General features: G+C 27.4%; 1 protein-coding gene across 5 annotated transcripts; it reads left to right on the plus strand.

Annotated features, from left to right (window-relative positions):
• Window positions 1-1,357: 1,357 nt before the first annotated feature.
• On the plus strand, window positions 1,358-14,724 carry LOC145192101 (uncharacterized). 5 transcript variants are annotated; one of them, XR_016449906.1, is made up of 14 exons: window positions 1,359-1,680; window positions 2,783-2,937; window positions 3,500-3,610; window positions 4,356-4,454; window positions 7,746-7,892; window positions 9,926-9,982; window positions 12,005-12,050; window positions 12,143-12,193; window positions 12,398-12,427; window positions 12,660-12,737; window positions 13,232-13,270; window positions 13,363-13,497; window positions 13,656-13,788; window positions 13,898-14,724. XR_016449906.1 is itself a non-coding variant. In XM_090079097.1 (14 exons), exons 1-14 carry the CDS (start codon window positions 1,439-1,441, stop codon window positions 13,995-13,997), a joined length of 1,401 nt encoding a protein of 466 aa, XP_089935223.1. In that variant the 5' UTR covers window positions 1,360-1,438; the 3' UTR covers window positions 13,998-14,724. The 5 variants fall into 5 exon arrangements, 3 of the variants coding, with proteins under 3 accessions (XP_089935225.1, XP_089935223.1, XP_089935224.1); XM_090079097.1 differs by having other exon boundaries at window positions 1,360-1,680; window positions 12,027-12,050; XM_090079099.1 differs by lacking the exon at window positions 4,356-4,454 and having other exon boundaries at window positions 1,358-1,680; window positions 12,027-12,050.
• The last annotated feature ends 3,700 nt before the right edge of the window (window positions 14,725-18,424 follow it).

Consider the following 18,424-nt stretch of genomic DNA (forward strand, 5'->3'; position numbering starts at 1 on the left):
CAAGATGGGTACTGATTTTTTAAAAAACTTATACAAGAAAATTAATATTCATCATGTCTTCTCAAAATTTTCTTATTTTTCCAAAGTTTACAAACATAAAAATTGAAGAATAAGCGTTTTGCTTTGGAGAAAATTTCCTATAGTGTCTAAAATTTATTTTCATGGTGGTGTCTGAAAGATGGCAGGGTTCTTCACTCTTCCGCACGGAATTAGAAAGATATTATCTATACAGAATACTTGTTTCAATCTTTTTTGGGAAAACACTTGTCAGCTCTTACAAAGGATTTGCAAGCAATAATCCAGAGCATTTACCTGCGATTCGAGAATGCAATAGCCGCCGATTATTTTTCTGAAAACACGCACAATAGTAATCTCGCGCTTTACTTGCACGAGTTAACTACTCGGAATGCAACTTGGGTTGTGATCATGTTTGTCCCCTCCAAGGACTTAAAACTTTTGTTTACAGTGCGCATGTGCTTGGTAAGTTACGACGGGTATACTGAATTGCGGGCGCTTCTCCTCAACAAATGGAGAATAGTTGACTAGAGCAACACGTAATGAAAGTGCAAACGTCATATATGCGCACTAGTATAACAACTAAGTGGCGTAAAAAAATGCGAATAATTATCTAAAAAATAAAGTGTGATTCGGTAGTTCTAAGGTGTTATATTTTGCGGAATTTCTTCTTGCAAATCGCTCAGTATTATCAAAAAAGAAAAAATAACTGGCGAATAGAATTGATTTTCTAGTAACTGACAGATATTTTAAGTGTTACACTAGAAAAATTTTTGAATACCTATCAATTACAAGCACATCAATTAATTCTATAAATAGTATTCGCTTTACTTCCTTAATAACATTTTTTTATTATCTTAACATGTATCTTATTATCGTTGATGTATGTCGATAATGCGTAATATGATTTTTAAGTTTTTATTGAATTAAGAATTAAGTTTTGAAATAACGACGATAAATTAAAATTAAAAAACTAAGACTAACTTATAATATACCTAATGTAAACCTGACGGAAACCTCAGAATATTTTTTTTGAGAGCAGGACTGGGAGGTGACAATGACAGCGGTCCGCGCAAAATTAACTGGCGTTTTAAGAAAAAGCCACTTTGGCGTGTTGCGGCTATCGATAAAAAATTTTCTCAATGTTTTTTCCCATTAACCACAACCATTGTCAATGAATGTCAATTTTCTCTACTGATCATATATATATATATATATATATATATATATATATATATATATATATATATATATATATATATATATATATATATATATATATATATATATATATATATATATATATATATATAAAATCAGTAGAGATATTGATTCATATAAATATTAATTGTCAGTAACATATAACTTATATGTTCTTACACTAGAATGAGGGGTACAATGAAATGAAACTTTATCTGCTCCAATGGATTTGAATGAGTATGCAGTACCTATCACTAATGGTTACTCTAAAGTTGGGAAAAATGATAACATCAGTAAATTGCATTCACTAGTTAATGAATTGGAAATTGATAGTGGTATTTCTGTTAAGTCAGATAAAAATTTTGACGATGAAAAAGAATCTTTTGGAGAAGTATGTTCATTGGATGAGGTTGAGCCTATAAATGACATTGAATTTGATACTGACATGACTTCAGAAGACAGTTGGTAAGTTAATTAAGCAGCTTTAAAAAATTGGTAAAATGCTAAGCTAGTCTAGTTCTTACAAACATAAGTATTATACAAGTTTTGTTGATTTAAAATTACACCAATTGATTAAGTACAAAAACCTTGCAAATATCTTTTAGGTTTTAAAATTATATTTCATCAATGTTTTCATATTTTAATGCTCCTTAGATAAATGATTGATAATTAGTCTATGATGTTTTAGTATCCTATATACATATATATATATATATATATATATATATATATATATATATATATATATATATATATATATATATATATATATATGTATATATATATGTATATATATATATATGTATATATATATATATATATATATATATATATATATATATATATATACGTATGTATGTATGTATGTATGTATGTATGTATGTATGTATGTATGTATGTATGTATGTATGTATGTATGTATGTATGTATGTATGTATGTATGTATGTATGTATGTATGTATGTATGTATGTATATGTATACATATTTATGTATGTATGTATATATGTATGTATATATGTATGTATATATATGTGTGTGTTTGTGTGTGTGTGTGATTAAAAAATTTCTTCACTCAAGAGTGCTCAATAGCCTGCTGAAAAGAGCAATTCCATTTAAAATACAGTAAAGGATGACAACAGTACTAACAAAGTTGTCATCCTTTGCTGTATTTTCAATACACACACACACACACACACACACACACACACACACACACACACACACACACACACACACACACACACAATAAATCCTTGGATCATGTAGGCATAGTACTGAAAAAATCTCAATAGGCTCCTCATACTTTATCTTGATTGCCTATACTTTATCTTGATGCCTTTAATAAAATATAGTGTAGTGTCTGCAACAAATCCACAAATGCAAGTTATATTATATTGTATTTCTTGTACCTCTTTAAGTTAAAAACTATAAAGGGTAAAAAATAGCATTAAGATAACTAGTCCTTGTGCTTTTTGGTTGTTCATATCAATGTTGTTTTTCTCTTTTATTTCTAATTTATACAATGATTTTAATTATACAATTGTAACTTAAAATATTTTTCTTAAGGTTATATCAATCTCCTTCAAAAATGTTAACTCCTCAATGTCGCAGCAAAAATACAGAGGTTTGGCTGAAAGAAAATGTTTCAACTCCTGATTTATTAAGAGTCAGAGGATCCCTCTCTGCAAGACTTGAAGTTATAGGAATAGAGAGTAGGAAAGGTATTGAATTATTTCAAAATCAGAATTAAAAGTAAATTTAAGTTAGTGTCAAGTAAGAATGCTATTGTTTGTATTACTAATTTTTACAAAAAGTTATGCCAGCAAAATAAGTTTTTATGTATTCTACTTTGGTTTTTTCAAAGCAAACTCAAAGTTGAAGGATATTGGACTTTATTGAAAATTAAGCAAATTAAAATTTTGGATAACTTCAAATGAATTTTTACAAAAAAAGACTCCCAAAGTTAAATAAAGTTTTATGAATGTGGTTAAACCATTCCATTTATTTAAATTTTCCAAAGGTTTAGTTTTTTATCATGAGTCCAATATTTATCACTGTATCAAATTATTCATCACAGATGTCAGTAGTGCAGTAAAGTGATACATGTTAAAGTTGGAATTTTTACCAAACTCTTTATTTATAGTTTTTTTTGCAATTACAAACAAGCGCTTGAGTTAAATCACACTTAAAAGAAATAATTTATAAATTTATATTATATAATTATTTCATTTATTGTTTATTTGAAAGTGTTTTCTATACTTATCAAAGTTAATGTTTTTTCAGAACATTATAACTCTGCACGTCGGAAAGAAAGTTATGAAATGAGAAAAATGTCTAAAACAAGCAAAAATACAGACTTTGGAAGTGTCATGAGTCTTGACTGGGATTTTGATGGTAAAAAAGTTAATTTCAGTTTTGATTAGAGTAAAGACAAACCGCTTTTTAATGTGCAAAACCCTTTTTAATGTAATAGCTCATAAGAAACTTAAATGGTTTGTTGATTTTTAATTTAAATTTTCTTGTAGTGTATAATTTTATACCTGAAGATCTTAATTTAAAAAGTCTGTAGCTATCTTTTATTTATTACTTGATCTATTCTTTATTGCTTCTATACTGATAAGTTTCATAAAAGGAATCCTCAAAAAAAATAGTGTAAATGATTTTGTAAAAAAAAAAATATGACATCTTTTTAAATTTAGAGGTTGTTACTTTTATCATTAAAAACTACAAAATCTATTAGAAAAAAAACCTTCAAATCTACTACAATGGTTATGTTTTTTAGATCTTATTCTGAACAGTTCACTATTAAACACTCATTTAAATAGTAACTTAAAGATTTTTTTAAGGATTAAATTTTTTTGAAGAGATTTTTAAGATTTTTTAGAGGTATATCATGAATGTTTAACTTTATATTGTAACTATTACTGTTTAAGTACTAGATTTTTTGAAGTCCTTTACTTAAAAAACAAAACAAAACACAACCATTAGGTTTAAAAAAGCAATCTAACCTCCAGCTTGCATTAAGAAGTTCTTTGTTTTTTTATTGCTAATTTTTTAATTAATTGGATAAACTTTATACCAACTTCATTTTACTGTATATTTGTTAGGCTATCTTTATAAATTATATAAACTCTTTTAGATTCTCAGCTTGAATTTGGAGATGGTGAAAGTAACTACTCTGACGACATTGACTCTGAACTTGATTCTATTTCAACTGACAATATACATAATAGTGAAGGTTTGAGTGTTATTCCAACCCTCCTTGTTTTTCCCATGACCAAACCTTTTATCTCCTATGACCACTGATTTAATTTTACAACTACCATTTATAAAATTGAAGGAGTCTTAAAGGTTGCAATCATCGTATTTCTGTGATTTTTAGTGATTTTTTTTTTGTCTTTTTACAGTAAACTTATCTTATACAGTGGGTTCTGAATACTCTACATAACTAACATTCAACCAACATGATAAATAAAACTTTTACAAATATAAACATGTTACTAAATACATCTACACATTAAAAATATTTACTATTAACATTAAAACTGTTTCATTTTTTAAATCTCCAATTCATTGTGTGATTAGAAATTTGCTATAGGTTTTCTATGAAAAATCTTCCAAGAAAAATTTTTAAGGTTTGTTAACAAGTGTAATTCAAAATAGGATTATTATGATTACTCATTTAGAGCATGTATCTTCTTCAAGTTTACTAATTATATCACAAGTTTACTAATGATATCAGCTACAAGAAATTCACTGTAAAAAAATTTAGCTGATCACAAAAAGGTGAAATGTTAAATAATTTGCTAAAAAGTTTCTTCAAAAGGTATAATATGGTAATTATGTTGGGCTAGTTGTTGATGCCATTATTTTCAAAGTCACTACCATTTATAGCTGTTGATTTGCAAAATTATTATTCCATTTAAAAATTTAAATAAAAATTTATCACGCCATTACATGATGTATAATTATCATCCAAAGTTTGTTAAAGTATTTATATTTGTTTAGATATTTATGGGTTCATTATTTGGTATTATTACAAACAATTATTCTGTAATTATAATACTTCTATAAACATCAGCTTTTATTTTTATATTTTATGTTTGTTAAAAGATGGTTTTGAATATTTTCTAAAGTGTACTTAGAAGTAGATTTTCTAGCCAATTTGTGAGTAAAAGTTCCAGTAAAAATGTGTTTTAGATAAAAATAGTTTGTTGTGCTAGTTGTACTTATTGTGCATTAGAACATATATCCTTGTATGTTTTTTTACAATTATTTCCCACTTTTGGACATTTTAAGATGAGCACAGAAACATAGCCATCAAGAATCCACAATGGTGCTATAAACAAAAAACTTAATATTTTTGTAAAAATACTTTGCTACTGATGCTTTTCTTGCTGTGCAAAATGTGATCAGTATTAAAGCGAAGCAGAGCAAATGGATTCATGTTATTTTTCATAATATCCTTCAAGACTGTGCTATCATATGTGATCATTGCATAGGAGGGTATGATTATACCTGCTCTGAATTAAACAAAGTGCTAAAGGCTAAATACTGTTGCTGTGTAAGTTATACTGATGATCATTATGATGTTAACCCTTTCATGCTCCAATTATTTTCCCATAACTAAAAAAAATCCAAACTTTGTTTTTTTGAACCTCATTTATGCCAATATGACTTATAAAAAAAAAAAAAAATGAGGAAAAAATGATGTGAAGATATCATTTGAATTTGTTGTTATAGAATAACACTGCCCACCAATGGGTATTTTTAATAAACAAACAGTTTTGAGTTTTAGTAATGTTGATTCTACACTACATTTGTTAAAACAGTAATAAAATTAAATAACAAAACAGTCAAAGAGGGATGTTAACAACAGTCATAGAGGGATGCTGACAAACAACAAAAAATAATTTGTAGTGGATTAAAAAATTAAAAACTATTGGTTGACTCCATGAAACTCATTAAAAAAATTGGTTTGTTTGAAAAGACACAGGCTTATCTACCATTTCATACACTGGATAAAAGTAAAACCATTTCCACACTGCCTACAACGACTTAGTTTGTGTAATGTACATGATTAAGAAATTTATTTGCTGATGTCATTTTATTATTAATACTTTCATCATCAGAACTTTCAACTACACTAAACTCTGATTTGAGCAAGTAAAATCACTGTACATGCACAAATTCTTTTCCATATTTGTATTCTCAAGATCACTATTATTATTATCACTATCAACATCACTATAGTCAAAATCTATGACTAAAGTTTCTTCAGAAACTAACTTTGTTATAACTTTTTGTGTGTGTTTAGAAGAATAAAAATTTTTTAAAAGTGGCATTATTTATTTTACTTTAAGTTCTGAAAATAAATAAGTTGCATCAAACTATACACACTCACACACACACACACATATATAATATATATTTATGTGTGTATATAAACATGTACTAAGCACACCCAGTAAATAATATAGCATTATACTCAATGTAACCATAAGTAACATATATAATCACATTCACAGTAATATTATATTTACTAAAAAATAAAAATAAGAATAATGATATTATAAATGATAATAACAATAACAATATTTTAATCTTTAAACTTATTTTAATAATTAAATGATAAAAAAAAATATTTTAATTAAAAAATCTTATCATATAAAACAATAATAATAACGGGATTTTATACTGTTGAAGCGCAGTGTTGTTCCACAACAACAAATGAATTTTGTTTGTTAGATCAAAAAGTAGAAATAAACAAAAATATAAATGAGTAGTAAGAACAGTACTATGTTAAACTAACATTAAATATTTTTTTCACAACAACATCAGAATTATAAATCCTTTAAAATAGTAGTATTCGTTGTCTGTTCCTAGTACCAACTTCACCCATAAAAAATCATCTACAAAATGTCAGTGGTACTCTGAAATAGTAAAGTAGACTTTTTCTACAGCCCTTTTCAACTTTCATTTATAAAATAATATTGTTTTCAATCGGTTAGGATGCACTATTTGCATTGGGGAAGCTCATTTTAATTTGTTGTTATACAACAACCCAGCGCATGAAAGGGTTAAGTGTCATTAAATTGTGGACAGCATAGACACCTCATTATTGTTTAGAAATAATTTGTCCGAGTAGCAATTTACAATCCCAAGTTCAATCAACTACAAAATCAGTTTAAATAAGCAAATTTATTACAAAGCTTTTTTCATTCAAACGTAATAAGAAGTGTAACTCCATTCTGTTATGGTTAAAGGTGTTTTTTTTATTTAATAATTGGTTCTTGGGCTTAAGAGCCATTACATTGGCAATTTTTCATATTATTTTTAGCTGGGTATTTTTAACTGAAGGAATATAATCCTTTCAGTTTGGTTCCTCTCAGTTTTTTTTTTGTTTATATAACTACTTTTAATTTGCTAAAAATCTGAAACTTTTAATTGGTTTTGTTTTATTAGAAAAGTTCTTAAATGAAAATTATTTTTAGTCTGTAGTAAGTTTAATTGCAGTCCTTTATTTTAGTTAGAAAACAAAGGCGTTTGGAACAAGCTCGTCAAGCTTGGACTGATACTGGCAATCGTTTACCACAGAATAACGAAGAAAAAGTTTTTAAATTGAATTGGAGTGACGAAGAAGAACTTGAACCTATGAGAATGAACTTCAATTCACGTATATATATTTTTTTCAAAATAGAACAAAAAAATATCAGGCAAATGATTAACAAAGTGTTTCTTTATTATTTTATTCACAAACATTTATATAATTCATTTTCATTTTAACAACTTGCATTACTTCAGACAATAATCTTAGGTTATGCAACAAGTAAATTTAAAATAAGTTTGATCTCTTTACAAAATTCTTACTAACCTGGAGTATATTGAAGTATATATATATATATATATTTTTTATTAGTAAGAGCACAATAAATGCTAAATTAACCTTTTGTAAAAGTACTTTTAGGCCAATTAATAGACAGAAAACGTCTTGCACTATCAGATATTTAACTTTATTATGCTATTTCTGAGATGCTGAATCTAAAATCCATTTTTGTCCATCAAAATAATTCTCTTAATGATTTAGAAAATTGTCCCACAAAAAATCTAACTCAATTATCTTGTTAAAGTAATATTTCAATTCTAAATCAGGCCAGAAAAGTGTAGAAATGTTGTAGCTTTTGGTAAAAGGCAGTAATCTCTTTAGACACTCCTTGATGTAGATATTTGTTTTCAAAGTCTGCTAAGTTACAAATAGAGGGCAATGAAGGTCACAACTGCAAATGTATTTAAACTTCTTTTTGACATCTTTAGCTTTGAATTTATAGTAAAATTGCATTTTTGGAACTTGAGTGAAATCCTTTTTGTTGTAAGTTTCATTGTCCATAAGGAAGCATTGGTTTTCTTAAAGTAGCATTTTTTAGAACTTTCTTGTGTACAGAATACTTTTCTTCTCGCTCTCAAGACTTGGTATATTTTAGATATACTAAGACTTGAGTATATTCAAGAGTTAGTATATTTTGCTTATGGTATGAAGAAAAACAGTTCGTTTGAAGCCCTTTATGAATGGATGATTTACTAGATTTATTAGATAGAGGACTGCATTAGAAAATTGAAAAAATGTATCTTGCTTTCATTTTGATCCCTTCTTTTTTTCACTTCCTGATTTTTTTTCAATAGTTTTTGACTGTCTGAAGTATCTGATAATGTATCCTACAGTAGTGGTTGTGGAATGTGAAGCGTATAGTGAATTTTTTAAGTAAAACTGCAAGACTTTTTTGTGATTTGAAATTTTTTTGACAAACTAATCTTGTTTACATTTTACAGTATTACCAAAAACTAATAATCTGAGCTATTTATGGTAAAAAAATTAAACAAATTGAATGTGTTGTTTTGGAGATATTTGATTTTGAAATTGACTGAATTTCATTGCGGACACCTTACACCAATAAAAATCAGCATTCAAATTTTTATCATCCCTGGTAACTACACTCTATTGTTTTGGTAACTACACCCTATTGTCTTTATGTCCCTGGTAACTACACCCTATTGTCTTTATGAAAATGCTGCTTGTTACTTACATCATTCAATTATTTATTCTGGTAAGAAACCATATCAATTAAAATTCTAATGAACAATATGTGAGTTTACAACCCTTCTTAGACATAATTAACCCTTAAATGCATGATTTTTTTAAAAACATCAGAAAAATTCATACATGTATTTTGATGTCTATTCGTTTAAAAAATAAATTTGAAAATGATATTTCAATTTTGATATCTTATTTTATCTTATTTTATTTAATTTTGATATTTTGATATTTTAAACTTATCTTAAAAAGGTTTTATATGTGTTAAATAAATGTTGCATTTCTGCAACACTATGCATTTAAGGGTTAATTCATTCAGTAAACTTTTTTCAAAATATATTTTGTGTATTTGTTGACACAATTCACTTAAGTACTCATGTGCAATATATGAGATTTCAATGACACAAAACTGATACATGATGTTTAAAAATGGATTGGGTTTTGAAATCAGCACCACAAAGGTACTTAGGAATAACTATAAAGTTATAATTGGTTGTTTATTTAGTAATCTTAACTGTTTTAGCTTTCTGACTATTTGTTTTTAGTTTCATTTTTTTTAAAATTATGTTTAGTTGAAGATAAACTCAGTTTTATAGTTGTTGCTGTTTTTTTTAATTTAGCTATTCAAGAAGAACAAAGATATAAATCAGGTCTAACTTATCAGCGGTCTGGCTCAGGTGATCTAAATAGTCATTTTTAGTGCTTTTAAAATCCTTGAGTTGTAAAAAACAACAAGACAGTTTTTAAAAGGTTAAAAAACAGAATTCACTTCACTGTTTACCATTAAACTTGTCTATATACAATGAAAACTGCTGACTTGCTCTTTCAGTGTCTTTTTCATTTTAACAAAGAAAAGAAATCTATTGATAAGGTAAATTTACAAAAAACATTTTTGAGTGATATGAACTTTTACAGGATCACTGAGAAACTGTGATGTACTTAAGAGAGTTCTTGATTGTGATTTGACCAATATATACACTATCCAACAAAACTAAGGGAACACATTGGAATTTGTAAAAACATTATTGTGCACTGCCAAGAATTTTGATTTTAGTACAATAAAATATTGTTTAGATAAAATTTAGCAAAAACATTATATGCAAAACAGATATATACATAGAATATAGCAAAAAAAAAAAAAGTTACAGAAAGAAAAAATACATTATTATTTTAAACTTTAAAACTAAGGGAACTTTTAGAAGTATATCATCAAAAGCATATCAGGTCAGTAATTGTTGGCATATCTATCATTCTTAAAAACCTTTGTATATCTATGAGGCATAGATTTGATAATTTGTCAATTTGAACTTGTTTTATTTGTGGCTAAGCATTTTGAAGTTTCTCCTTCAGTTCTTGAGCATTTCCAAACCTACTATGCAAACAATTTATCATAAACTTGTTTCCATAAGTTCTCAATAGGACTTAGGTTAGGAGATTGGACATGCTATTGCATAACAGTGATTTTATTTATATCAAACCATGTTTTAAAGAGTTATGATGTATATTTGGGATCATTGTCTTGATGGAACATCCAGCGTAGAGGCATTTTCATCTAAAAAAAGGTAACTTTGATTCTGCAGAATTGAATTTTATATGTATTTGTCCATTATACTTTCTATCGAGTGGTCCAGAAAATCCTAAAAAGCACCCACAAAATATTAATCCCCATGTTTCACGGTTCTAAGTTTACACTTGTTTTAATCTTTTGCCAACTGTTCTTCTTGCATTTCATTTACCATCTTAAACCTTCAAGTTAAGCTTCAATTCATCCAACTATAATATTCGTCTCCACTATTTTACAGTCTAATTTTGGTGAGCCTTTGTAAACTCCAAACAAGCTTTTTGGTTCTTTGACGATGATATTAATTTTTTTGCTGCATAATAATTATACAACCCTACATTATCCAAGTCTGTGCAGTATTTTCTGAAATATTGAGTGCCAATCTGCAAATTGTATCTCTAGCACAAGTTAATGGATTCTTTTTTACTTACCTTTATCATGAGCAGTATGAGGTATTTTTCTTTGATTATCTACCTAAATGCTCAGTTTCAAGTTCCTTTATCTATACAATTACTAACTAATCAACTTATTACTGTTTTTGACATTTTATACTTTTTACATAATTCATTTAGTGTTGTTCCAGTTTGTTTTTGAAAATGTTATATTTATTTCGTGCCATTCTGGCTTCTTTCAGCTATAGTTTTACTTTAAATTTCTACTAAACAACATTGGTAATGTTTTATGGAGCATAAAAGGCTAATTAAAAAACTATTATTCTTTCTTAATACGCAGATTCAAAATAAACAATTTATGATTAAATTGCAGTGCTGTTCTACAATTTAATGATATTAAGATAAAAGTTACTATTTTTATACTGTTTTGTATACATACAAAAAAAACAGTTAAAAAAGAATATATTCCAGATCTATTAGCAATAATAGTATATCTAGTATAGGTTTTTGAGTTAAAATTTTTTTCAAAATAGTTTTCCTGGAAAAGCAATTTTATTTAAGAGTTCCCTTAGTTTTGGAGGATATGTCTTTTAAATCATCTTTCAGTAATAAAAATCTTTTAACCACTAGATGAGTATTTCAAAACTTACAATAGCTCACATCCTTGAACAAAGAGTTTTAAAACTATTTTTAACTGAATATTTTGTTTAAAATATAATTATATTAGTGGTTTTTTTTATCTTCAGTCAAACTTATCTTATGTTATAGGCTTATCATCTGATGGATTTGCTGGTAAGTTATCATTTATAGATAATAATAGTATATATTAGTATTCTTCTCTGTCAGTGATTTTGAAATTGTTTTTGAAATTATTTATCTCATAGCTAAACCATCAGGCTTAGTGCGTCCTAGAGGTGCTCAGCCTAAAGACTCAGGTACCAAAAATTAATTATACAGTTTTTGTTTTTTTTTTTGGTTTCAATAAAAAAAGTATTTATTACAGAAATTGTGGCTCAAAACAGTTGTCAACCATCTGAAAAAGATATTATTTTAAATATCTGCATTTCAAAGATTTTTTAACATTCTAATCCCTTCAACAGGTATTTTAAAAAATTTTTTTTTGATTGATTTCTTTTAAGGTACACAGCAAAGTACTTCTGAGGATGCAGGTACGTTGGCAAAGACATTAAAGTTTGAGTTTTTATTGAGTTTTTGAATAGTTTTAATGACCCATAAAAGAGTTTCTTGATTTTCACTTTGGATAAAGAAATAAAAGTAAAATAATTCAGGCACTGTATGTTATAGTGATCATTTTCTTGTTTAAAATTAATTTAATATTTAGCTTTAATTATTTAAAGAAGTGAAAGTACATTAATTTTGAATTAATTTGTACTGCATTAGCATTCCAGCCCATTAAACGTTCAATATCATTTGCAAAGCAGGACATTATACTTCAAGATCTGGATGATCCAGAATACAGTAACTTTTAAACTTTTAAAATTTACTTATATAAATAGTAATTTTTTTGATATTGTGCTAAATTAAACAATTTTAAACACTTAAAAAAATATATATAACAATATTTGTAATTAGCTTTGAATGTAAAGATATAGCTTTATAAAGTTGTTCACTAAAATTTCTGGAAACCCATTGAATGTTAATATATGTTTAACTCATTGCTTTTATTACTTGGAAAAAAAACAAAGAACAAGAGTTCAGGAAGTTAACAATAAAGATAATTAAAATGTTAAAGCTGACCTTAAAACATTTGTAAAAAATAGTTTATATTGATGAAAGAGGATCTTCTTATTTCCTTTTATAATCTTAAATATAAAAAAAAAAGGAATTGTAATTAGGTTTAAAGAATGTCTAAAAAATCTGCATCAACAATTTCTATAGAAGTTAGTACATGTCAATTTTATATGGCTTGTTTAACAATAATAGTGATAAGAGTTCTTCAAAATTCTTTTTAGATCTTGATGCAGGTCGAGGTCCACGTATAGCAAAACCTGGTACCTTTTAGGATTTTTTATTCTTAGCTTAATGTATTTATTAGTCAAGTTATTGATGCTTGTCTTGAACCGTCTCATGCTTTCTTCAATAGTTCCGCGTCGTAATCTGGAAACTGCAAGTGAAAGCAATTTACTAAAACCACGCGGTGCAATCAGTCAATTAAAATCTAGCAGCAGTGCTTTAACTATGCCTAAAAGTATCTCAGATAATAATGTCAACGATTCAGGTAAACTGCATTTTATAGTTACTTTTTAAATACCAAATACAAAAGTGATTAATTAAACTCAATTGTATTCATATTTGTGCTTTAGTTTATTTCGTGTGATTTCATCTATTTTCTCTTCTTTGTTAACTATTTCAAAGCAATTTTTATTGCGATTATAGTGGTGCGACGAAGGGGAGCTCCAACTCCTATAGAGTCTTCTGGAGCTCCGAGAAAAAGTATGGAACCTCCCCAAGTAGCTCGTGTGCAAGGCATCCCTCAAGTAAGAAAAAGTACAGGATCACTACCAAAAAGGTTAAGAAATACAAATCTGGAATTATAATTGCTTTAATTTTAATTACTTTAATTTTAGTCATTTTCGTCTGATTTTTAAATTTAAAATTTATTTGGATATATTTTTCAGGGATGAAAATCAAGCCAAACCAAGGAGAAGTGTAAGTCCGAGTGCGATCGCCCGACCAAGAGGTCAACCTGTAGCAAGAAGTTATCAAGCAGACTTCTAGATTTCCATCTTTTTTCAATTTAGTTGAACATAGTTTATTACATGTTGACACTTAAACAGTTTCAGCCAAAACTGTTAATTTTACGTTACTTTGTGCTCTTTTTTATGAAATACTGTCTCATTTATCAACAGTTTTGTAAATAGGGATCAATGTGTTTTTATATAAATAAACGAATTAAATTTTTTTAGTGACGCTTTTGATCTATAATATTTCTCGTTCTGCTTATAGATCTTTTATTATTTATTAGATGGACAAATTAGCGCGGTAACTTTTTCAACAATTTATCTTTTCAGATTTAACAATTATCTTTCGGAGTACTTGAAAAAATGGAACAATATATATATAAAATGGCGAAGGTTAAAACTAAATAAGTGTAATAAAATATTTCTTATTCTCTTTTCTTTTTCTTTTTTCTTTTTTCTTTTTTTTTTTTTAATTCTCTTATTGTAACAACAATGGTTTTGCTGCTTATGAATACTTTATTAATAAAGTTATTTATTTATATAAGAATAAAGATAAAATGAACTATTTTCTGCACAAATTATTATGTTGGGTACGTGTTCGGGTCATAATTCTGAGAGTAAAATGGTTGTTATAGTTTTTTTTTTATTTTAATCAATATTTATAAAATATTGTTTTGATGTTATCTAGAAGATATCGTTTTTTTTTTTTAGAATTTACTTGTTTTACAGGTGTAAAGAAAAAAACAAACTCAACATTTTAAACACTTTTATAGTTTTTATGCGTTCTAACGTTTCAAGAAATTATTAGCGGAACAAAGCATGATGTAAGGCTGTTGCTTGTTAGTTTATAGCTAATCAAGTTATAACAAATGAATTGAAACATTTTGTTCTGGGTTTTATCAGTTTCATTTGTTCGACGTCTTTTTTATAAAGATAAAAAGTTTCAATGCACTTTGTTAATTTTGTTTTTTCAAACCTAGAAAAACAATATGAATAACAATCCCTTTAGGTTAGGATAATACCCCATACGGTTAACTTTAAATCTAACCTTTTCAGGCAACATCCCTTTAGCTGACTGTAAAGAGGAATTTTTTCATCCACTCCGTTAAACTCGATTTAAGTGAAAAAAAAGCAAATACTGTTGATTTAACTAAGAAACCCCATGTAACCTCGTTCTCGTTCTCTCTTTCACTCTATCTCTCGTTCTCTCTTTCACTCTATCTCTCGTTCTCTCTTTCACTTTATCTCTCTCTCTCTCCTATACACATTTAAAGCATTCTGAAGATACTCAATTTGAAGCATTTTGGAGATGTTGGATGGAAAAGTAAGCAAGCCATTCGCTGGTATAAATTCAGTTCAGTGGTGTAATGCGTGTAATGCATTACTAAATTGTATGAAGAGAAAACCAAAATAAAATCTCACTAGAGTAGCAAAGTAATTTATCGCTTAGGTTGCACAGTGACTCAAAACAACAAAAAAATGGCAATAAACCCCTCACAACTTTTTTGTAAATACGGTGCCCTTTTTTTAATAATAATAAATTACAATGATTATTTATTTAAAAAGTAAAAACAGTTTTTTCATAAAACTTTTTTTTTTAAATGGTAAAACTTTAATATTATTTTCAAAAAAATCTGAAAAATGAGAAATTTTTACTTAGTAAAAATGGAGACTTTTTAATCTAAATAAAAGTCTTTATTTACTTTTACGATAATCTTTTAACGTTATATATTTCAAATATATTGAAAAAAAAATTGCAATCTGATTTTTTTTTGTTCAAGTTAGAAGAATTTTCTAAAATAATATAGAATATATGCATACTTTTTTGTTTTAAGTATCAGCTAAAAAAATATTCCACCGAGTTCCAAGGAGATTTTTTTTTTTCAGTTAACTAAGACTTTTACTTGTAGAATATAAAGGGATTGCTGCGGTATAGGGAGTTATTGAAGAAATACAAATGTCAGTGAATCCATAAAAACCTTGTTTTCTGCCATTTTTTAATAGTAGTTTATCATATCAAAACAAATGAAAATGGCAGAAGACAAGATTTTTATGGGCTCGTTGATATTTGCATTTCTTGAATTTGAGTTTTTTATTTGTATAACTTGTTTTAGTATACCAAATATAGTTTCAAGTAACATAGTTTTGTCATCATATGCTACTTAAAAGTTTGATAAAATGTTTAGTTTTAATTTTGAAAAATCATTTATTATTCATATTATTCATAATCATATATTATTCGATAAGTACCACATATTTGAAAAAGCATTACTTAACAACTAGTATTTCCTGTAATATACAAGTAACATTATTTACTTAAACATTATAGGAAACTTAATTTGATAATTGTCAAAGAAATAATGACATAAAATGTTAAAGTGAAAATTATATAGAGTACTCAAAATGTTTCTGATATATATTAATGATTTTATCAACTTGGTGATTCTTAAAAACAATAACAATAAAAAGATTAGATCTTATCCCGAATGTAGGTGAATTAGGAGTGGATAAATTAGGATTATGGAATGATTTACTTAACGAAATCTAATAAAGCTGAAGAAATAAACAAAGAGAACATAAATATAGTAAAAGTTACTTTAGCTACATTTATTTCAAAAGTGAAGAAAAAACTAAAACAACGTGGTATAAAGTATGATTCATTTATAGAAAAGGAGCATCAATGGCTTCTAGAACATCTTATGACCAATAAAAGAAGCCACTTTGGTTCTGGAAAACCCCATAAACAATGGGTGGTCCATGAAGAGCGAATCAAAAGAGAAAAAATAAAAGAACTAGGTGTAGAACATCATGTTCTATTTTTAGTCTCTGCAAGAAGTAAAAAATAGTTGTGTTAACAAATTTGAATTCTTTGACCCAAAAAACTATCATTTTCTTATATAATATATTTATTTACACTTTTCGTCAAATCGCGAGGTTAGAATTATTTTGTTCTATCTCCAATTTTAAAAGTTGGGAGAAAATGAGTTATTAATTTTAGTTAGTATTAATAACTTTTAAAATACGCATTATTTTATTAATTTTTTTCTAAGACTAAGCTTTATTATGTTCTAAAATAATCCAAAAGATGGGCCAATAACGGGCCTTGCATGGCGCAACAATGTCGCCATCCAAGGCCCGCTATTGACCCATCTATATTTAGCCAGCGTCTACGCGCCGCTAACGGACCTTTACTACCTTTCTCACTGGGTATTTGCACCCCAAAAACCTTTGCTTTTTTAAATGCAAAAAAAGAGCTTTTTTGAAAAACTGAAAAAGTTAGCACATTATCATTCGATATTATGTGAAAAACCAAAGTCCAATACTTAAACATTACCCATAGTTGATCCAATACTTAATTAGTTGATCCAATACTTAAGTAGTTGATCCAATACTTAAACATTACCCATAGTTGATCCTATTCATTGTACCCTTGAACGCCGATGCTTTTACATACTAAGAAAAATACAGGTTTAATCTATCCACAAAATGACATTAAAGAATTCACTACAAACTCTATCCTAAATGTATTAAAATAAAAATAAAATTCGGTTCTTGGAATTATACTCAGTCAGAAAACCTTTGGAAATATGTAGATAAATTACTAAAAGAAAAACAACGACTAAAAACGATTTGTTTGCACAATTTGAGTTTTATATCATGAGAAAAGAAAAATATGTAGTAATATTAAATCATCCCCATATGGTGTCAAAATAGGATTACATTTGGTACCAATTTTTAGAGTATTTCTTCAATATCCTGGATGGAATTTCTGTCAGTCTCTCCTTGTTGTTGACTTTGTTAGCCTAATTCTATTTTCTAAAGTGTATAAAATAGAATTAAGATATCAGGTCAGGTCAAGTATCCAATGGACTCCTGATCTGACCTGATATCTTATTCTTGTGTTTTTGGGTATCTTTTTGAGCATGTTTAGTCCGAGTATAATAATAAAAAAAAAGTCGAATCACCCATCATTTTTTTACATTTTAGTATACAGAATTTGAGAAATTAATCTTTGCTTTTATCTTAAACCTGTACTTTTTAAAATACTAAAACGTATATTTTGCACTTCGTTATTCGTTGTACAAACTGTTCTATTGAATAATTCATTCAACATGATTTGCATGCATTTTTTTAGCAACAAATCCTCCCAGATGAAATGCATTAAATCGCGTTGAGCGCATGCTCGCATGAAAGTGATGCATGGTCATATGGTCGCATGAAAGTGATAAATCGATGTAGTAAAACTTGTATTTTTGTCATTTCAAAGCTCTGCTTCAAAACGTTGTATCTTTTACACATTTGCTTTATAAATAGAACAAATTTGCTGTTTACTTGTTTTTTAGGAGGGAAGGGGGTCTTGTATAAAAACGTAACGCATTAATGAGAGGGTATCATCTCAAGCGTAACAGGCTGTGGTGGGGGGCGGGGAGAACTCTTTTTTTCCTATAAGTACTTTTTGAATGA

Source organism: Hydra viridissima, unplaced genomic scaffold (genome assembly GCF_058129835.1).
Source record: "Hydra viridissima isolate aposymbiotic clone 2 unplaced genomic scaffold, HvirCarnegie_v1 scaffold_2, whole genome shotgun sequence".
Lineage (NCBI taxonomy): Eukaryota > Metazoa > Cnidaria > Hydrozoa > Anthoathecata > Hydridae > Hydra > Hydra viridissima.